Raw genomic sequence first — 22,779 nt, 5'->3', positions numbered from 1 at the left:
ACAAAGCTCTCTGATGTCTGGTTCCAGAGTTCAGAACCAGTGCTGGCTCTGGGTCAAGTAGCCACGACCTCTTGACTGCTGCCTCAGTAGCTCTCAGGGGCTGGCTATGATTCCACACCGAGCAAACACACATCCCAGTTCCAACCAATGGGCCTCTCTTGGCCACAACTGTTGGCAAAAATCCCAGGATTCTTCCTGGAGCCAATGATGATGACACTCACCTTCATCTGCTTGATGGTGTAGACCAGTGTGCCAAAGGGCCCTTCCTTCACCAGCTTCTTCCCCACCACCTTGGCCCGGATCACTGCAGAGAAAACAGGAGACAGGGTTCTTAGAAGGCTGCAAAGGGCCTGAACCATATCAAGAGTGGCACCTCTCAGGGTGGGCTGCCTGGCCTGGATGGAGCCCTTCTGTACCCACCAGCCTATCTTGAGCCCTTTACACATGTAAATTCCCCCATCCTGACTCATCCACAGGGCTGTCATGTACTCCAGCTCTCTCAGTGCCCCCACCAGTATTCTGATAGACCCGAGATTACAGGAGATACAACAGGACCAAGCTCAATGGAACATGAGAGAACTTGGGAGCCACGATGGGCAGCTCCAATCTAGAATTCAAAGCAAAGAAGTAACTTTGTTTCTTGCCTCCCTTTCTTCTTCTATAAAACTTAGGTGATGATGCATGTCACACCTGATCTTGTCTTTAGATATAGTTTTCATTAGATAAATGTTACTCAAGTCATCATCACCGAAAAAAAATGAAAGAGCCCATCAGGAAGGATTTGGCTGATAATTTCAAGTGCTAAATGTGCACTCCTACTACGTGCAATCATCATTTCAGTCATCTTCTCTCAGCTGCCTTACAGGGATAGCATGTGCAGCTACTTCCTATAAGGAAACAGACCAGCTGAAGGCACTTCCCTGCTCTATGAAGATGGGTTGACTGAGATGGTAAATCTATGTCTTCTTTTTCTATGCTATGTAAAAGAAGAAACACCTCACGGCAGTCTTTGAGGACCTTTGAACCGAGCACACGGAAGGGTCTTAGAGATGGAAACCAGAAATTGCACAGTAATATTTGCTGGCTTAGTCAAAGAAAAGTTCCCCCAAAACAAGAATTAGCCATGAAAGGCAACTGGCTGGGGGCCGGGGCTGAGGGGGTAGGGGGAGTGACTATCGGAAGGCGAGGAACACAGGGACCGTGTCTCTGTCAAAGCCTTTGGAGGCTCCTACACCAGTGCCTTGACAGGAATGAAGAGGGTTTTGCGTTAAAAATGGAACACTGCTGGCTCTCTTAACTCATGCAGGATAGCAAACACACCTTCATTCCAAGCCACTTTTTTTTTTAAACTGATACTCAAAAAATGCTTGCTCAATAGACACACACACACACACACACACACACACACACACACACACACACTCATTCTGGTAGCTCCATTATCCTTCCCCATTGCTGTTGTCCTATACTGTTTCCAAAACCTTTGACTCTTAGCGCCTTAAAGCTTTACTACTAAGAGCCAGTCCCCAGACCCTGATCCCTCTGGTCCTGGATTGCTCCCTGCACAAGCCTGGATCCCACTCTTCCACTCAGACAGGAAGTCAGGATTCAGATGACATCAATGGACCCTCTGGCCCTGGCTTGCCAGGGATGGCAAACCAGAGTCCACTGGCAAAGACAGCCACTTAGGTTGAGGCAGCTCAGATTAGGAGGGGGCAAGTGGTTGTTTCCAAGTCTGCTGTAAAAGAAAGAAAAGGAGAGTTTGCCAGGTCCCAGGCCCGCTCCCGAGGTTGTGCCTCCACCTATGCGTCTTACTTTCCCAGTAGCATGCTCAGCAGCAAGCCACCCTTGCAGAGGCTCATGGGAACCACTACACCTACCCTGCCAGCAGGCTGTAACCACTGAGCGGTTGGGCAGGAAGCAGATCTGCCGGGATTTCACGATTGATTCCTTCTGAATGGATCTGACCTCAACTTCTGATTCTTTACGAACTCAGGAAGGAAACTGGGAAGTCAAGCTCTGACCAAAGGGAAAGAGGTAAAAGGGATTCCTTTAAATAGCGGCCATCTACCCCTTTCTTTCCTGCCTGGAAAATGGCTTAACTTGATTTAGACATCACATGTCTTCAAGCCTCATAAAGCTGGGTGCTTCTGGAAGCTTCTACACATAGTGCCAGCCAATTCTTTTCTTGCTCTGTAATAGCCTGAGCTTGTAACCTCTTTATCTGAGGGTTTAGTGAAAATGGAGCAGCTTCTATAATCAGGAAGCTACAACACAGGGCTCTTAGTACCTCAATCGCTCTGGTTTTCTTGGCCCAATGCCTCCATGTGGCTCACGTGTAGTAGACTTACTATGAGTGGAATAGCAACGCAAAAAGCCTCAGCCCAGGAACCTGACTGCCTGGATTCAAATCCTAGCACTGATGCTATGTGACTCTAGGGAAGTTACCAAACCTCTCTGAGTTGAGTATTTGTCTATCCTGGACTACGACGATGTACTAAGGCATAGGAGTTCTTTCAGACTGAGACAAAAGGCAAGCTCATCAAAAATATTCTCATCTCACAAAATTACAGGGAGAGGCAGGGAAACAGGAAATAACATGGTCAGAACACATATACGAGGTGTTTTCTTCTCCATCATGCTCATCACCCACACCACCCACAGCCCAAGAGATTCCTCACAGGACCTGCCAAACACTAGTGTTGATTCCCCAGGAAGACCAGGGCAGACACAGCCCAGAATGAAGGCCGCACAGAAACAGAACTTCACAAAACCTGAACTAAAATTAAATAGCATTCAGCTCTCCCAAATAAGATCCTCAGAGTCCCTCCAAGTGCAATCACTTGCCAACCCCAGATCTGCCTATTTGGCTTGGGAATTAATAAGTCTATATTTTGCTTTGGTTTGTCCTCTGTAACTCAGATACTGGGAGTTTTGTGCTTTCCTGCTTGGCAGTGAAGAGTCCCCTCAGGGCATTCACTGATTGAAGGGGCTACTGGGGGAGGGGGGAGGCCGGAAGGAGAGAGGTCATGGTCTCTAATACCAACAGAAGACAGTTTCTAAACCTGGGACTGGCAGCACATCCAGCCTCTCCCGCCACCTTGAAGTGGCAACTAGAAGCCAGCTTTTCAGAAGGGCTACTGGACACCAGATCTCTTTTTTTTTTTTTTCCTGTTCATGCTGCTGAGTGGCCCTTGCTGTCTACCCAGTGGTCTCTACCAGTTAACATGGGTGTGAGCTGGGTTGGAGTTTGGAACATTGGACTCCATGTTTCTGGGGATGACTGCAACAAATAGAAGTCCCATTTCCTGCTTCCATAGCTTTCAGTCTAGCAGGAAGACAAGGATTAAGTAGTTCATGGCCAGAAGACAGCCTGCCAAGGGACACAAGCACTGGCAGAGATTAGAAGGAGGCTCGGCCTGAATCTCTCGTGTCATCTCTTCGTTCTTAGGATGAGAAGCTGGGCTTCTGAGGGGGGTTATGGAGATCAAAAGGAACAAGGGAGACATTAATTCAAGAATAAATAGCATTTGAACTTAAAAGTGTCTGAGAAGAAAGTGATGAAGAAAGCTATGGCTATAGCTTGGTGATAGAACACTTGCCCAGAATGCCCCCAGGCCCCTAGATTTGCTACCCAACACCCCAGAAAAGAATAGGATATGTGAGTGTGTGTGAGTGTGTGTGTGTGTGTGAGTGTGTGTGTGATTGGCCTATGGATCTATAAACATATACGTGGTTCTCTTAAGACTTGGGGATCCAAGTATAAAAGTATTTCTATGAAAATCTTTCCTTAAGTATTTTTCAAGGGGAAGATTTGTAGAAACTTGCAAAACAAAATGAAATAAGCAATACAACTCTTCCCAATGTATAACTTTATGTGGTCTTTTCCCATCTCTATCCCCACCACCATTCTCCACTAGAGAGAACCACAGCGACATAAGCTTAAAATAAACCAATTCTGCCGGGTGCCAGTGGCTCACGCCTGTAATCCTAGCTACTCAGAAGGCTGAGATCTGAGAATCGCGTTTTAAAGCCAGCCCTGGCAGGAAAGTCTGTGAGACTCTTCTCTCTAATAAACCACCAGAAAACCAGAAGTGGTGCTGTGGCTCACGTGGTAGAGCATTAGCAAGCCTTGAGCTGAAGAGCTCAGGGACGGCGCCCAGGCCCAGAGTTCAAGCTCCACAACTGACAAAATAAATGTAGAAATAAAAATGAACCAATTCTGATGGCAAACAGCTTTCTGGTGTGTCATGAGGAATGGTACATCTGCTGTTCATCAGCATATTCCAAGGGGTGACAAAACACCCTGGAGCTGGCCCCTGCCTCTCTCCCCCTCCTCTCATCCCCCATCCACAGTCAAACCCAGACCTAATGGTCCAACTCGACTACTAGCAGGCTAGAGGGCTGAGAAACCAGGTTGCCAGGCTTCCTGGTGTGGGAAACCAGGATCCCTTAGCTGAGTTAATGTATATCAACCACAGACTCCAGTTGTGCCCATCTTAGCATACTGTCAAGAGCAGTTCACACCCACCCATCACATGGGAACCAAGCTTGTAGCCTTAAAACAAAGAAACTCCAAGGTGGGCAAGACTCTGCACTATTTTACTTGTCCAATGAAGGCAGGCTGACCTGCTCCTCCAGCTGTCCACCCACCGATGACCCTTAGTTCCTTGCATTTCTCTGCATTGTGCCTGCAAGTTCGGAGAGGTAAGGCAACCAGAACACACTAGTAACCAACACCTGCTATTTGCTGGGCACGCCCTGAGTGCTGTTATCCTAGTTTCCTCTTGCAGTGATGCTGTAAGTCAGTGATCCTGCCCTCTGCTGTTACCCAGTAACTGCTGGGACCAGTTACTCTGGGGGAAGAGGAGGGTTTGTCTAAGTGGGGAAAATCTTAGTGGGTACCTCAGTCAAGGAGAGCAGCTTAACATCTTTGTACAAGACTGCCTTTAAATCTTTACCTAAGACTTAGAATCTTTACATAAGTTTTGCAGATGGCAACACAGATGATATTCAATGGTCCCCATCCTTCCATCAGCCCTGCAGAAACCAGAGAGGGGGTACAGAGAGGACCCCATCATTTCCCTACACCCCTTAATGACCACTTTTACTGTGAGCACCTCTCTCTTTTTCATTAATAAGAATAATCACCATTGGTATATAACAGTGAGTCATTTGTTTAGAATGATGTCGCCCGACAACCTAGCACAGCTTTCATGGAAGGAAAAACAAAAATCCCTTAGAACCCACAAAAACATCCCTAATGGTTTCTCCCCACAAGAGGAGCCGAGGCTAAAGACATTGATTGATTTCATGAGATATGCATGTGTACCTATGCACTTGGGAACCTGGAGGCTCCCACTGTGATTGGCTCCTGCAGACTCACAGAAAGAAAGAAGAGGACCTCAAACACACCAGAGGCCTGCCCTTACCCTCTCTCTGTTCATCACTCCCATGCGTGCACCCATCCCCACCCCTAGCCCTATAAAAAAGACACGGAAGCTGCAGAAGTGTGGCCTAGAGAATGGACCATGACAAGAGGCTCCCTGCCCCCACCCGGGTGTGACCTCGCACACGTCACTTCCCAGGTATAAATTGTGAGCCATACTTACCAACCTCCACAGATTGCTGGGACAATCTGAGCCACCACCCCCCCCCCCACCTCCCCACCCACACCATTCTGGTCAGAGTCACCCATGATCTTCATGAGGCTGCATCTGATCAGTGGTGACTTCTCAGTTTGCTCCTTATCTACGTCCAGGTTGTGGTTTGGGGTTCAACCTGTACAAATCCCAGTTTTGTAGCCTCCAACCTAGAATGCCTGCCAACTTTTACTATGTTGGGTCTATGTTTATACCTGCAAGTCTAGCGAGACATCTCAGAGACAGCCTATCCGACACCTTGCAGCTCATAACAACCTTGCCTACATGTTGGTTTCCTAGGCTCATCTCCATCTGAGGACATGGCATGTTGCCCTATCCCTCTACTCGGCCACTCTGAATCTACCCCAGGGCCTTTCCATTGCAGTTTTCATTTAGTCTGGACACTCTGCATCTGCATAAAGTCCCCCTCCCCTCTCTCTCTCTCCTTCTCTCCCCACTCCCTGTTGGTTTCCTTATCAGGGGACCTCCTCTAACCTCTGAGCCAGGCACATCTCTCCCCTACCCTATAAACCCTCCATCGTTTGTTCTTATGTACAGGCTCCAGCTGACTTATGGTAATGTTCACCTGCCTGTCGATTGACTCTCTCTCTCCACTCGGGCTGTAAGCCTCAGGAGGGAGGTTCTTTGATATTGCAGCTGCTCTACTCAGAGCAACCAGAAGAAGCAATCTGGCCCATAACAGGCATCTAATATATTTTTGCTAAATGCATCCAGTGAAATGTGATTTCATGGAGAAAGTGCCGTGCACAGCACGGATGATTTAAAAATAGATAAATAACGCTCTTGTGAAGGCTTCAGCAAACAGCCACGTCTTTCTGAGCCTCATCTGATCAAAAGGGGATGCGGGCGATTCTCAGTAGGCAGGCTCAGATAAACATCTATCTACCCATCATTTACTGGAGGACTGTGCCTGACTCACTGACACTGTGACCAATGGGTTACAATGACATGAAGCGTGGCAAGCGCAGAGCCAGCCTGGCACAAGAGGGCAGAGTCTGCGTCTGGAGAGGGGCTTCAGGAATGTCCCATCTGCATCTGGACTCTGCAGAAAAGACCCCGTTTTCTGCCTCTGAACGGGGTGGAAGCCGGGGAGGAGGTGGGGAAGAGGATGAGGAACTAGGCGAGAAGGAGGCCGAAGCCCACAGCCTGGCTCCCAGCAAAGCCAGGGCCAGCTTGCTGCCTTTCCGGGAAGACATTCCTCCCCACCCCCCCTACGTCCCCCACAAACAGGCTCTTCCTGCATCTGACCCTGGTCCCCAAGGCCCTTCTCTCTTGTCAGTTTCAAAGGCTCTTTTTGTTGATCTCAAAGCCAAGGCCAGATGTAAAAATGTGCTCCCAATCAAGATAAGAAGTCTCTAGTTCAAAGCCAGTCCTGACTAACTCTTTCCGTTAAGTAAAAAATATTAATCTTGGTTTTATTTAAGCAGGTTTTGTTGGCAAGAAATGAATGCCTGCTGCTAAAAATAAATCCAAACACACACACACACACACACACACACACACACACACACACACACACACAGAGAAAATCTGGAAAGCTGCAAATCATCTCAACCCAAGTTTCCATCTCAGGGAATGCTATTAAAACCTCCTTGCCCTGAGCTACCAGTGTGCTCAGTGCCTACCATGTGTTCTGGGGTCCCCTGGGCAAGGCTCTCCCGGGGGATGCTTTGTCTTGGACCTCTGGAAAAGGGGAAGAGGAGCAGGCAAGGCCTCCTGGCTCTTGTCATCTTATATACACTGTGCATTTCTGCAGGAAACAACCCCAGCTGATGTCTGTTGTAGATGAAACACAAGGGGCCGAGAGGGGATGGAAAGGAACACAGGCCTAGAAGGTCTTAGAGCTTAGAGATGACCCTAAGGGAGCAAAGAAACAAAAATCTGTATCACATGCCTTTTATGTTTCTAGTGATAAGCTAGGAAAGGAAAAACCATGCTTTAGCTTTAGGATTCATGCACTTAATTTCTAATCTAACTGCTTGTCAAGTCAAACACCGTTAGGTGCCTCCTGGGCATTGGCAATTTGAGAGGAAGCTGCGGATCATTTGGCCTAGGATAAGCTCAAAGTCCCAGGGCCGACTGATCCCTAGATGTTGGGTTGACTTGCTTGAGAAACACTGATGCCTTGGCTTCTGAGAAGGGACACCATGCTTCTGTGACCTGGGCTAAGAGGGACCAATAAGATGACACCCAACACGTTCACCCCGCCTGATTTGAAGCACTGGAATGCTAATGTCCTTCCCATGCATCTATCCTAGGCTTGCCCTCAACTAAGCCTCTCTTCTACATGGCTTCCCTCCCTTTCTTTCTGCACATGTTCTTCAGTGATTGCTGGCATCCCTAGTTACCAGATGGTGGGGACTTCCATGATGCCAGCACCCACCATAGTTCCTAGAATGTGACAGGGTTCCCAAAGCATGTCTGCTACACCAATGGATACGGCTGTGAGAGGGAATCTAAGGTAACAAGAAGCTCTCCTCAACCCGCTCCTTGCGACAGCCCTGGGGAGGAAGGAAAAGGCTCGTCTGCCTGTTCTGTATCGTCTGCCATGTTGTTTTGTTGATGGTATGTTTGTTTCATTTTGCTTTCGTTGCTTTTCTCCCTCTAGTCCTCTCCTCCTCCTCAATTCTGTCATGTGCACTGGGAATTAATTTATCCACTCATTTGATACTGAAGGGATGATCTGTCTATAGTTTTGTGCCGTGCCTTGGGGACTGAACAATAAACAGGAAGACAAGGGCCTAACCTTCCAGAACCTTCTTTGTATCAGATGAGAAAAGAAGGCAGGTACTATGGTACAGATGTACAACAGGCAAACCTACCTGGTCAGCCAGGAGAAAATGTGGACACAAGATGGAGGTGGAACTCTTCTGCCTGAACTGGGATCTGAGAAATCACTAGAGCCAGCAGAAGAAGGGAGAAAGAAAAGGGTCTTCTGGTAGAGTCAAGAGCCTGGAGGCTGGCAAACCCAGCCTCCCCATACCCCAGAGTGACAGAGAGAAAACAAACAAACGAACAGGCAGGCTACAACAAGGGATGGAAGATGAAGCCCGGACACCAGTGGGAATTCGAGGCTCTACAGGTGGATCTTCCTCCAGCACAGAACAGTGGCATTGTATTCCCTGAGGCCAAGGATGAAGATGTTTCACTTCATCCCTGCACACAACCCTTAGGAGAGGGAACATGAGTCCACATGGAAGCCTGCTAGCCAGCTAAGTCCCTAAGCCTTGAGAACCTCTAGAAAAAACAAGTCTGGGTCTTGCATGGCCTACATGATAGTCTCCCCTTCCAGTTCACATGCTGCTTCTCAAGTTCAATGTTAGGATCTCCTTCCATACCCTTCCTCCCCTCAGACCTCACCTCTTAGAAGGGGTTCGCCTTGGGTATTTTGGCAGCCCATCTGGGCTGCACTCCAGTGAGACACCTGGTCTAGGGTTCATGGTGACAACCCTAAAGCTCAGGCCTACTAGGGGTCAGGACCCACTTTTCAGTGCCCACAGAGACACACTCGAGCCAAAGTTTCTCCTCCATCGAGGGCTCCAGCCCCTCCCCAAGGATCCATGGGAAACTTTGTCCCATACAAGTGGCCACCAGAATAGCAGCCTGGTCTTCAACCACAGCCCCTTTGAAGCAGTGCCCAGAAAAATATCGTGCCCTCCAATGGTTCTCAGAACTTGGAGCTTTCAGGTCGGGTCATTTGTGAGAGCGGAACGGCTGGCAACGTCTCAGGAGCTGTCTATAGCATTTGAGTTTTCTCCTAATTGGGATTTTGTTTGCTAGGAGAGCCAAGGGACTCTGGGATATGTCTAGGAGCAGGACTACTGTGGAGCCAAGGGACCTCTCCTTCAGCACAGCAGATCTGCAGACAGCAAATCAGTTCCCATAATGCACCCAAGAGGGACTGGGGACTTGCTCTAATCTGAATAAGCAGAAATAGCTGCACAGTTTCTGCAGTCTGTTGATAAACTCTGAACCTGGTACATGGTTAAGTCCCCAGTTGGGGACTTTCATACTAACCAAGGCGTACCCCAGTTTTGCCTTCTACAAGTTGCAGCCAGGAAGGTTATGAAGCAAGTATGTATAGCTAGGAGTCCTGGGTCTCCTAGCAGATAGAATCTCCCTGCCTGCTCAAGACTGTGATGGGTACTTGGGTCAAACAAGTAACAAACCCAAACAAAAGGAGTTCAGGCCTCAGTCAGAAGGATTAAAGATTAGAGCCAATGATTAAAGATAAGAGCCAAGGGTTTCAGGTGGAAGCTAACCTCTGATTTAAGAGAGAATGCTAGCTACTGCCCTCTTTGGTCAAGTTTGGTAATGACAGGATTGCAACCCGTAGTATTTTAGAAACTGGCCTGGCCTGGCAAAGTAAACATAGGGTAAATTGTATCAGTGGTGAAGTAGGAGAAAGACCGCTTACCCCCTGAACACCTTCTCTATACAATCCAAAGTAGCCAAACCTTTAATGCATTCAGAAAATATTTCCTGAGGGCCTACTATGTGCCAGACACTGTGTCAGGTAGTGGAACACAATCGTGAGCAAGATGTACACACATACCTTACATGTAAGCCTACATAATCCTTAATACTAACTTGTAAAATATGTAGCACTATTCCCACTGGATGGAGGAAGATAACAAGACTCAGGCTAGTAAAGGAATTTGGCAGAGGTCACACATCTAGGAATTTAATCAAACATGCCTAGCCACAAAGCTCATCCCCCTAGATCCTGCTCAACCAATCAGAGAGCATGAAACACTCAGCCAACAAGTTAGACACATGAGAAATGCACAAAAAGAGGGAATTCTCAAGGGTGAATTCTCAGAGAGGAACTTATATAAGCGCTAGCTAGTGAGAACTTGAAGGAGGAACTAACTCCCCAAGACTCTTACAATGTCTTAGGGACTCTCCTACAAATTTGAGTCTGGTTTCCAGATTTCATATGGATCTTGCTTCAGAGGCCAGGATGATACGTGTACCAGACTGGAGTCATCTGTTCTGGTTTTGAGGATCACCCAGAGTGCACCTCTCCCCACAGAGCACTGGTCTTGCTGAACTCTTTAAAGGGGGACTGTCATAATAAGCTGACCAGTTTATCATGACCCTGTTGCTGGATAATAGGACTCCTCCAAGCCAACAACTGCCGCAGCACAGAGTGGCCACAACCCAAGAGACTTCCTCTTTCTACTGCACATTTGAAGGCTGGCAGGGTTTTACCTAAGGGGCCTCTGCTGTGAGTCATAGCTCATTCTGCCTGCCCATGGGAAGCTATTCGTAGAAGATAGGCTACTTACAAGCTATTATCAAGCTATTGGTTTCTCAAATATACCTCTGGCCAATGTTCCTAGATAGTCCCAAACACAAAAACACAGAGCAAAGATGCCAAAGCTCTTGGAGAACTGGGCCTATCAGGATGGAGAGTACCAGGAGGTACACATGGAGACAAATGCTGGCACACAAAGCAGAGGAGAGTCATTGGAGGCTGTTTGCAACTTTCCCTCCTGATAAGGATCCTCTTGTCATTGATCGCACTAAGTATAATCTGAGCATCACAGTTTGAAGCTAGCCAAGAGACACTTATCTTCAATTAACCAGAAAAAAAGCTGAAAGTGGAGGTGTGGTTCAAGTGGTAGTCAAGTGCCATCCTTGAGTGGACAGGCCAGGCAAGAGGGCAAAGGCCTGAGTTCAAGCCCTAGTACCAATACATGCACACATATACATGCACATGCATGCGTGCTTGTGTGTGCGTGCGCGCGTGCGCGCGCGCGCACACACACACACACACACACACACACACACACACAAGATCCTGTAGAGTAAGAGCCCATAGCTTTACTAGTAGCACTGAAACTTACTCCCAAGACCATGTAGTAGGGAAGAGGGAGGCCCAGCGTGCCAACCAGGTAGCCACTGCAGCCCCTGCTTGCCATCACAGGCCACACCTATCTTCCAGAGCACGAGTATAACCATGCATGCAGCTAGTAAGATGGACACTTCATAGGCACAGACTCTGGGCTGGGTAGGACTTATCAGTCCCTCAGTGTAACTTCCTTTGAATTCCTTCTTCATTCCCATCCCAGGGCCTAAATAGGCATCTGTGCCCCAGGTCAGCCTGCCCCACATCAAGACATGCTTTTACTGTATCAGAATTCCCCTATGCATGGTCTCTCTGTGGCCTTCAGACTATCAGCTGATATTTAGGGTTTGTACAAAACAAGATTATGTGGAGAACGTGTTTGTGTTCACCAAGTCATCTCCAAGATAAATATTTTCATAGAGTTCAACGGTCCTTCTCTACCTCTGACATGGTTTCCAGCCCCCTCCACCACCTATCTGTCTTGTGTTCAGCCTTTCGAATGTCTCATTGATGAGAACAAAGGTAGATTTCCTAGGGGCCAGTGGCCAGCATACAAAGTTGAGGGAGATTTCATCTTTCCAACTTGAGCTCCTCTTATTTGCGGCTATTCAACTTGAAGACTTAGATATCATCATTAACAAGTCCTGAGCTCAGGAGTAGTTCTTATGTTAAGTGTAATCACAAATGTAATAAAAGGAGCTGGGAAGGTGGCTCAGTGGTAGAGTCCTTGCCTTACATGCATGAGGCGCTGGGTTCAATTCCTTAGCACCACATAAACAGAAAAAGCCAGAAATGGCACCGTGGCTCAAGTGGTAGAGCGCTAACCTTGAGCTGAAGAGGTGAGGGACAGCGCCCAGGCCAGAGTTCAGGCCCCACAACTGACCAAAAAATAAAATAATAAAGAAAAAGAAAAGGTAGTATTTTCAAAATAGATTCCATTTCCTGACTTTAGATATGTGTTAAGAAATAACTAATAATGCGACTAAATAACTTGAGTATGGAAGTAAGAGGACTTCATGGGGGGGGAGAGGGATCTTATAACGTACAAAGTACTGAATCACAAGAACAGTCCTGGGTCCAGAGTTTGGAGCTTCTCTTTCTGGTTCTTCCATTCATTTTATATGTGAGTTTCACATCTCAGATCCCTCTCAGAGCCCTTACTCTACAAAAAGAAGTGAGACCAGATGTATTCATATGTCCCTTGCAACCTAACGCTATCTCAGTATCACCTTCTATTCTTAACCCATGCATTTCCCTCTGGTTTCTAAGGAATTGTCTAAGGTGCCAGGTTTTCCCTGCTCTCTACAAGTTGATCAAGCTGAAGCAAGTCATTTGAGATGCTCAGGTTCCTCCTTTGACCTTGTTTTGAAGTTCTCGCTCCATCTGTTACCTGTATGGATGACTTGAAGTAGTGAATACTCAGAACAGAAGCAGATATAGGGTGGGCTTGTCATTAGTCTGGTCTGTCAACAGCTCCATTCACAGTGACTGCGCCCATTTGCTAAGTAGGAACATATTGCAAATGCCACCATACTACAGGCAGAACAGGCTGCTGAAAGGGACTCTCACTATTGAGCTGTTTTCCTCAATTGTAGTGGCCATCACCAATGTGCTTTGTTAGCCACTAAGCATGTCTTTTATTAAAATAATGATATTTTCATTTCTCATACATATGATTAGAGATTCATACTGTTACAAGTGTGAGGGGGTATCATTGACAGTTGATTAAGATCCAAAAATCCACTATCATTGATTAGATTGGCAGATATTACCTTTTTTTCCCTACTCTGACACTAGTTTTGCCTGCATTTTCCTCTCCCCCTCCCTACCAAACCCTCATGCCCTTAGTTGGAAATTTGTATTTACTTAATTATTTCAATACTGGAATTTGAACTCGGGACCTTGTATTTGCTAGGCTGTTGCTCTACTGTGGAGCCACATCTCCAACCCAAGGGGGGAAAACACTTTTTTTTTAAGTCCAAGCCAAAACAAAACCCTGTCGAGGGTGAGGCCAGTGGCTCACGATGTTCTGGGCAGAGTGTGCTACATGCCAGCAAAAAGCGTCAGCAAGATCTGCAGGAAACAGAACCCAATGGGACTATGAAGTAGATAAATTGGAGGTCCCCATGCCTGGCCAGCTCCAGAGGCCAAGCACAGGAAATGAGGGCGGGATTCCTCTGAGAACTAATGCAGGCTCGGGGGCTGTGCTGCTGTTTTCCGGTGGGAATGCCTTAAACCTACACATCTGTTCCCAACTGTCAATGTGCAATCTGCAGAGAGGAGTCAACAAGAAAGGTCAAAGGTAGCTTCTAAGGGATTCCCATCCAGGGCTTGGCAGAGCTCTTCTTTCTGTCAGATATGTGGGGACATGGGTTACTAGGAACCCCCCCCCCCCCCCCCGGTCTGAATCTCCACTCCCACTTCTACGCTCCTTGAGCAAACCATATAACGAGCTGCATCTTGAAAACAGAGTAAGGCTGAAGACTGAGATGCTGCCTGTAAGACTTAACACAGTGCCTGGTACATGGAGACCACTCTAGAAATAGCAGCAGGGAAGACCCTCTTTCTCAAGGCCATGAAGAGGCTCAGGGGCAGAAGCACAAAAAAGAACCAAAGGATTCCAAGAAGAATGCAGAGGGCTAGCTGGGGCCCATATGGGCCATCGCTGGCTCACGGCCTGGCTGCCAATCTTCCCCCTCCTGGAACATAAGGCTGCCCCACTTCCTCTTGTCCAGCGCATTTTGATTTCAGGTCAGGTTGAGGAGAGGGACAGTCCAAGTGGAATGAATGCCCCAGAGCAGTGCAGAAAGGCCCAGCAAGAGGCAAGGAGAGGGAGCATGGCCAGACATGCTGATTTCTACCTTAAATCCTACAGACCACATCTCAGACCGGTCCTCCTCAGAGTCGGAAGCATTTGGATGGATCCAAGTCGTATGTCAGAGTATGTGGTTAAGCACCCCCCCAAAACTGATTTCCAGACAGGCTGTGGTGCAAAATGAGAACTGAAAGCCCTGGGTTTGGCAAACCTACTCAGGCTAGGGTTGGCAGCCAGAGCATGGCATTGTTCGGGCTGCAAGAGGGAACAGCCAGTGGCTAGCATTCTGTGGGAGGCCTGTGGTGGAGTGCAGGCCAGACCCAGACCAATTAGGGTCTAATGGAAACCAGGACCACTCTTCATCAGGCAGGAGGCGGGTGACCCTCCTCTGTGGAGGCCCCTGGCTAAAGGGAGCATCTGGGACCAATCAATTCCTAGGCCAGCAGCAAGCCTGTATGTGGGTGAAAATGAAATGCTGGAGGCCTGAGGGCCAAGTTGCCCCCCTCCCTCCCATCAGCATCTCAATTGTAATGAAGTGCCAATTGGGAGCCAGCTTGACAAAGAAGACATGTTTCCTTGCTCCGTGCACCGTTTGGTAACAATTACAGGCCTTCTTTAGGCATCAGCAAGAACAGAAAGTTGGGCACGCAGGTCTCAGAAACATCAGGCCCAGAGCACTGATCCTGAGAGGACAGTTCAGATCAAATCAGGCAGGAACTTAATGCTCAACCCAGCTTATGCCTCTCTAGGCCCAGGACTATAGTTAGCCATGGGGGTGGGAGGCTGCTAAGAAGAGCCACACTGAATCTAGAAGGTCTTTTTTTTTTTTTTTTTTTGGTGGTTGTTGTTCCTAAGCCCTCTTCTTCAGCAGTATACTCAGCGGAGTAGAATTGGCATTAGTGTCCAGTCAGTGCCTTGTGCCAGGTTCAAGTCTACTTTGAGGGTAAGCTGCTGGCTGGTCTCTTCCAACCCTCAAAGGCAACCCTGGGGCAGTGGGGTGGTAAGGACTGATTTGCCCTGGAGATTGCTGTTTCCCTGGCTTTGCCTTCCCCTTCCCACAGAGGGAAGTCATAATGAGCTAGGAAGAGCAAATGCTTCCTCATGGTTCTGTCTATGACCCCTCCCACCATAACCAACACCCCTCCCTCCTCTGCCAGCCCCAGGTTGAACCCAGGAGAGCTCAGTCTAGTGTACCTCCTCCATGAGGCAGACACAGGCAGGGAGGACATGCCTTTGGGGAGGTGTGGCTGTCTCTCCTAGGTCTAGCAGGAGAGATCTACTAGGTAGACCAGTAGTCCCTGGCAAGTATGCATGGGTAAGTGGGAACTTTGGTTCTATTGCTTGGGCCTTGAAACCCAGGGCCTACCTTGGACAAGTTAACTTCCTATCTCTAGGCCTGCTTCCCTAACTACAAAGTGAAGATATTAAACAAAGACTCTTAAAGTCTGTGAGTCCATCTGACCCTGCCGATGGTCTGAGAAGAAGAAAGAGCTTCTGTAAATCCTGGCCTTTCTTCACTGGCACACAATTCAGCAAGTGGCTGGCTGAATCACTGGTCTCCTTCTGAGGTTCCTTCTGATACTGCCACCAACAGATGGCAGAATCTTCCAGAAGCTTGTATCCTTGAAAGATCTGCTTCCCACGAACAGAGAAGAATGCTGGCTTGAGAGGCTGTCTGCCCCTAAGTGGCCCTGTAAGAATTTCCCTGCTTGCTTTTGCCCACTTGAAGATTGGAACACAGGAGCTAAGTCTGCACCTACTGGGTATCTATAGCAAGACACTTCACCTGTCTGAGTCTCAACTTCCCACCAGCCAGAAGGGCATTCTTTCATACATTTGGCAAACATTAGAGTTTCAAGCATCTCCTAGGAAGTAAGCGAGACACACTAGATCTCAGCTCTGCTGGGACTCGTGTGTAACAGTGGAAGACACAGAACAAACAGTAAACAAGTAGCCCAGGTACTAGGAAAGAGAGTATGTGATACCAGGTACTAGGAAAGAGACAGGCAAGAGAATGGTGGAGGGTAGCACAGGAGAGGGGTGTTAAAGGATAAGGCAAGAAGGCGTCTCTGAGAAGGTGACATTGAGTTGAATATTCCAGGATGAGAAGGGACCAGGGAGACAGAAGTCAGATCCCAGAGAACTTTCTAGAACATAAAAGTTGAGAAGCTACTGCAGAGCTTCAAGCAGGGTATTTGCTAAGATGTGACTGACATTTTCAAAAGCTCTCTTGGACTCCTCTTTTTGGAGAAGGGACTGTAGGGGGTGGGGGTGGGGGTGTACTGAAAACAAAGGAAGAAACCATAGTTATAGCCTACCTCCAAGCTCACATGAGATTCCTGCTGACATCCAGAAAAGCCCAGAGGCACAGGCGGAGGTACACAGATCTGTCACATGTTTGAAAATCCATTTGTACAAGCAGAAGCTTGCAGGGCCTGGCACCAGGCTAGCTAGCTGGAACCGTATTCCTGTATAGATTTCAAGGAAACGGGGTAGGGTGGCAGATTCTGCCTACTTAAGCTATGCAGCTGTCCAGGGCCAGAAGAATTCACGTATTTAAACGGGGAACTTTGGTCTAGACCACACCCAGCTCTGGTGTGGTTTGCTGCTGGTGTCACCCAGGAGGTAAGCTAACACCCAGCAATGTGGAGAAGCTGACTCTTCATACAAAGCCCCTAACTAAGTGCCTGGTAAAACACTCATCTCTTTGGCCTCATGGTAGGGACTGGGAAGGAAAGAGTAAGCAAGCTGGAGATTTGGTTAATTAGGGATCTTTCACTGCAGAGTAGTTCCTTCCCAGGGTAATGATGGCAAAAATAAACATTAAAATCCTAGCACCTCAAGAGAGCACACCTAGTCAGTGCTCAAGGGTTTGAAGCATTGTTGATTCCAGACTTCTTCCTTCTGTTGGGGTATGGAACACTGGCTGGAAGGCTGGAGGTCTGAGTTTAAATCTCTGCCTCTAAGTTTTACCACAAGTGGATGAGGGGTTGTGATAGCTGTATCTTAGAGCTGTTTTAGGGATCAAGCGAGAAAGTAGAATGATAAAAGCTGCCCGGCCCACTTGCAGACAGCTTCTGAGAGACAGACCTAAGGCTCAGCATTGGTCACCTTGGGGATTAAAAGTGGCTGTGGAGTCCAAAGATACCCAGGAAATCTTATCCTTGCTAAAATAAAGTGGCACTTAAATTGCCAGGACGTTCAGGGAAGAGAATCATTAACAAAATGACATGCAGGAAGTATCCGATTAAAAAAACAAAAATTAAGCCAGGTGCCGCCAATGGCTGAGGCCTGTAATTGGAGCTACTCAGGAGACCAAGATCTGAGAATCTCAGTTCAAAGCCAGCCCAAGCAGACAAATCCAAGAGGCTTTTGTTGCCTATTAATGAGCAAAAAAAAAAAAAAAAAATCAAAAGTGGGGTGTTGTTCAAATGGTAGAGCATCAGCCTTTGGGGGCAGGGAAGCCAAGTGAGAGTATAAGACCCTGAGTTCAAGCAGCATCAGTGAAAAAAAAACCTCAAAACAAACAAACAAAAAGCATGTTAACTGCTCAGGATTTCAACTGCCTGCCATCTAGATAAAAGGGTACTGAAATTTCCCAAAATTTTACACAACAAGATAGAAATACATGGTCTAGGAAGGTGGCTTAGTGGTAGAGTGCTTGCCTTGCATGCCTGAGGCCCTGGGTTCGATTCCTCAGCACCACATAAGCAAAACGAAAAAAAGCCAGAAGTGGCGCTGTGGCTCAAGTGGTAGAGCGCTAGCCTTGAGCTGAAGAGCTGAGGGACAGCGCCCAGGCCCAGAGTTCAGGCCCCACAACCGAACCCCCCCCCCTCAAAAAAAAAAAGATGGAAATATATGTCTTCTGTCATAGCTTATAGTTCACATACTTCCTGTTAATTTTTCATATCACCTCTTTGCTTTATGTTTCCTATAATTATCTCTATCTGTCTGTCTATCTGTCTATCTATCTATCTACTGGTAATGTCACTTTGCAGAAGAAAAGTTGGAGAAAAGAAGAGGTGAACAAGAAACTATAATTTTCTAGCCAACCTATACTCTGTATCCAGTTATAGCTACATTCTACATTTATATTACCTTCAAGACTTTTTCCTCTGTTGGCATACACCTGTTGACATGCTTTCTCCCTAATCAAATCACAAAGTACACATTTGTTGATGATCTGGGTTCTGCCAGTACAACTCTGTCCATTCATATACTCTGTCTCATCGCTTTGAAATAGCTATGAGTTTGGTTTTTGTTTGGTTTGGTTTTGTTTTTATATATAGGTACAGAACAGTTTGCATAAACAGCTGTGTGACAAACATCCTTGTGTGTTTATGTTTGTGTATACATATGCATACATGCAGCTAAATATTTATATACACACAATATGCAAGCACATATATATATATATATGTATATATATATATACACACACACACATACATAGGCAAGCTTGATTATTTCAACTGAACTCATTGGGTATTGCCTGTCTTTAAACCTGGTCTTCAATGGCCAGGCTTTCCCAAGTCAGCAGACTCTTTGCCCCCATCAGCAGGCCCCTCTGCAGCAGTCTCAGTGTAACTGAGAAAGCATCAGACGCAGTTTCTCAGGCCCCACAGCTCACCCCAACCTCCCCCCTCACCCCCTGTACTCACACATCCTCCCTCCCGCACCCCTTGTCCAACTGGTAACCAAGCCTGAAAGAAACCCTATCTGTCCCCACTGCGATTCTTTTTCGGCTTCATCGGACCCAGCCTGCTATTTCAAAGTTATGAATACTAAGGCAACATCTTAGGACAGGTGGGCCTGCTAGGGGCCTAATTATTTATGTCACAAAGTCACTGGCAGAGGCCACCTCCCTAAACAAGGTTCCTTTCTGCCTTCTGCATGTGCTCCTTTGCTTTTGTAATGGGCAGTTTTAGTATGCGGCCCAAGTCTGGAGCATCCCTTTCAGTGAGAGTGAATACAAACCGCCTTCCCCCCTCAAAAGCATTTGCCTCCAACCCTGGTCCTGACGCAAAAGAAAAGCACCAAAGGCGGAGGAAATAGGACCCAGTGTTTCTTTTGAAGGGACCCCCTGCTAACAACCCATCCAAAAAAATAAAGGCAACTGTCTTGTACATGTGTACAGGGAAATTGCCCCCTGAACAGTTTGAACTCAGCAACAACAAAAAAACTGTAGTTTCTACTAAGCAACACACAACACATGCACACTCATGTACATATGCACAAACACAAATTTAAAAAGTAATTCTCTCCACTGACGCCTGGGTGTGGGGTGTGCACTAGGCAGGGATCTGTTGATAGCAGCAGAACAGCTGTAGGGTGAGACGCAGTATGAGATGGTCTCCCATGCATCCTCCCCCTCAGGCCTCAAACAGCTCTGATGCTTGGGCTGAGACCACTCAACAAAAAATGAGATGGATCTCAACACGGAAGGAAAGCTGGCTCTGTGGTGTGACTCAGGGGTAGGACTCTAGGAGGGCTTGTTTGTTTGTTTGTTTTTGGAAGGGGTTGAATTTTTTTTTGGGGGGGGGGGTCGGTCGTGAGGCTTGAACTCTGAGCCGGGGCACTGTCCTTGCGCTCTTCAGCTCAAGGGAAGCACTCTACCACTTGAGCCACAGGGCCATTTCTGATTTTCTAGTGGTTTATTGGAGATAAGAGTCTCACAGACTTTCCTGCCCGGGCTGGCTTTGAACCGCGATCCTCAGATCTCAGCCTCCTGAGTAGCTAGAATTACAGGCATGAGCCACTGGCGCCCAGCTAGGGGTTGAATTTTTAAGCATAACTTTTTGCCTTGCCTCGTGCTGACTTCGTAAGGCATCACTCCATAACTTGTGTATCTCCAGGTTTCAAAGGACCTTCACCTGTAATCACCTTGGGTCCCCTTTACAGGACGGACCTTTACCAGCTTTACAAACTGCTTCTGAGCTGGGACAGGGAAGGCTTACTACATCCTGGCCTCCCGCAATTCTCTTTGGCAGCTTCCCAGACACAAAACCTGGCCTTCCATTTCAGGGGAGAAACACAGGAAACGCACTCTGCCCCGTTCTCCAACAGACAGAAGCACCCCAGCTCCAGATTCACAGAGCAATGGGGACTCACAGGGCAGTGAGTACAGGATGAATGAGCCTCCACCAAGCCAAAGGGAGCAGCCAGCAAAGGCAGGCTGAGCTGGCTCCTCACCACGGGGCTCCTGACCCTAATGCCTGAGATCTGCTGAGCCACCCCCTACCACCACCACCATTGTTTTTTCACCTGATTATGAAAGTGATGTGTCACTGTTATGAAATTTTATTTTCCATTAAGTACTGGCCAAAACTGAAATCATCGAAAATGCCACACCCCAGAGATAACCAGTGTTGATGTTTTGGTAGATAGACAGTCACACTTTTCTCTATGCATGTGTAAGTATTCATTATCTGTACATGCTTATATGCATATTCATATTCACGTATATATGCTTAATTTCTTAAAAAATGAGCATGTAGATATGTATCCATACGAAGTGTACAAAGGAAGGCAAAAATCTGTATATGTATACATATATAGGCACACATAAATACTTTTTTTTTTAGAAATTAGTTGCAGCTAGTCAAAAATAAATGCACCCGGGACTAGCCCCCCACAGATACATATTTTTTAAAAGACCTTATCATTTAAACAATAGACATTTAAGCACTGCCTGGTTATTTCTTTGGACTGAACATGTAGGATTATTGCTAGCTAAAGAACATGTGCGTTTGGAGGGGAGGGGCTTCTGTGTGCACAGGGCCAGACGGCCTTCCTGAGTGTGGTGGGGACCACTTGTTTCCCACCAGTAACCTGTGGAGAAGTGGGACGCCCAACCCCATGAGGATGAGAAGCCCAAGTCCCAGGATTCCCCTCACCGCCCTGCCAAGTCCACAGCATCATCTGGAAATCCCCAAAGGCATCAGCCCATGGATGAGCCAGCTGCTGGGAGGTGAGGGAAAGGATGGACAGATGGGAAGGGCTCCAGCTTCTCCCAGGTACAGCAGTAGGCAGTCTGAGTACCAGCAGCCATCCATGGCTCTCTTTGACTGCAGAAGTATCTGTCTCCCCACTGACTGGGGAGACAGATGATGACCAGAAGAGTTACATAGGACAATGGCTTAGGAATTCAACCACTGGAAGCTATTAGGGATGAGCTCTCTCCCTTCCCAACCAGCCAGGTGACCCAGCTAAAGGGTTTCACCCCTCTGATTTGTCGTGTCCTTCCCTCGCGAACTTCTGTGATTTCTGACCTAGCCTAAAACCCAAAGCCTTGGTGTCCATTCACTTTTCTTTGATCTGCTCACGATGAACCTAGTGTCTACCTCCTTCCGTGGCTTCTGTCAGTGCAAGCAGAGCACTGGGAATACCTCAGGGATCAGAGGAAAGACCACACAGATCCAGATTGGAAAGTAAAGAGCATACACATCCATCACATTTACCGAGAATATCAGTCCCTGGGGCCATCTCCCATCCACATCCCCACTGGCCATGCGTGCATTACGAATGGGGTCCTTCCCATTTGGGAGCTGGGAAAACCCAGGCTCAGAACTTGGCATTTCCCCCCACGCCACTGGGATTCGATCTCAAGTCTGCTCCCCTCGAAGCTCTCATCAATTTGTTTCATCCTCTTGTCTTTCCAAGCCAGCCCTGGGAAGACTTTTTTCTCATGAAAATTATCAGTGCACATTAATTATACGTCGTAACGGATCTCATGGTGATGTTTCCCTAAGTCTGCACTGAGGATTCTTCAGCTCAGAAGTACGGAATTTTCTGGCACAATGACGAGGGCTGAGAGAGTGAGGAGACACTGGGATTTTCAAATTGTTCATAGTTGGCTCAGGGACTTTGAGGCCAATTGACGTGCCTTTCTCTAGCCTTTATCTCTATAAAATCAGAACTGTGAGCACTAATTAGCAATTTCTGGCAAAATGTGCTGGGCCTCTTTATCATTCAAACAGTACTTCTGGTCTGAGAGGTAAGCAGCTTATCTCTTCCCCCCTTCCAAGAACCTGCCTCTGTGGACTCTGATGTCACCTGGGGTGACTGTGCTTCTGTGATGCTCTACCCCAGAACAAATCCCACACCCCAGACCTTCTCTGTCTTAGGGGCTCCCTAGATCCTGGAGGTAACCAGTTCTCGGATCTAGTCTGTGGGCCCTGACCATCTCTTAAGCAAATGTTGCAGAAGCCAGACTTTCTATCTAACCATAAATTGGGATAAAATCTCAGGCCGACTCTAAGACCTTCTATCTGAAAGCAAATAGAGTTCAAAAGAAAAAAAAAGACACCATAAGCTCAGTGCCATAGGTCCTGAAATGGAGGCTCAGGTGTGCCATATACTACCAGGGAGGTAGTAGAATGGATGATGATGGGCAGATGGTAAGACAAGCTAGTACTCGTGAACACACACACACACACCACCACCAC

General features: G+C 47.5%; 2 protein-coding genes across 2 annotated transcripts in view; one reads left to right on the top strand and one right to left on the bottom strand.

Moving 5' to 3' along the window:
* Syn3 (synapsin III) overlaps positions 1 to 22,779 on the top strand; it is a 364,727-nt gene that overhangs the window by 113,811 nt on the left and 228,137 nt on the right. The window lies entirely within an intron of this gene.
* The window catches only part of Timp3 (TIMP metallopeptidase inhibitor 3), a 53,842-nt gene that overhangs the window by 12,147 nt on the left and 18,916 nt on the right, over positions 1 to 22,779 (bottom strand). The window contains exon 2 of the mRNA XM_042693263.1: positions 222 to 304. Coding sequence (XP_042549197.1) covers positions 222 to 304 — 83 coding nt within the window. The remainder of the gene's footprint in view (positions 1 to 221; positions 305 to 22,779) is intronic.

This window comes from Dipodomys spectabilis, unplaced genomic scaffold (genome assembly GCF_019054845.1).
Source record: "Dipodomys spectabilis isolate Male_0828 unplaced genomic scaffold, ASM1905484v1 ptg000163l, whole genome shotgun sequence".
Taxonomy (NCBI): Eukaryota; Metazoa; Chordata; class Mammalia; order Rodentia; family Heteromyidae; genus Dipodomys; species Dipodomys spectabilis.
Note: the sequence above shows the minus strand (reverse complement) of the source record. Positions and strands in the feature narration are given on the sequence as shown.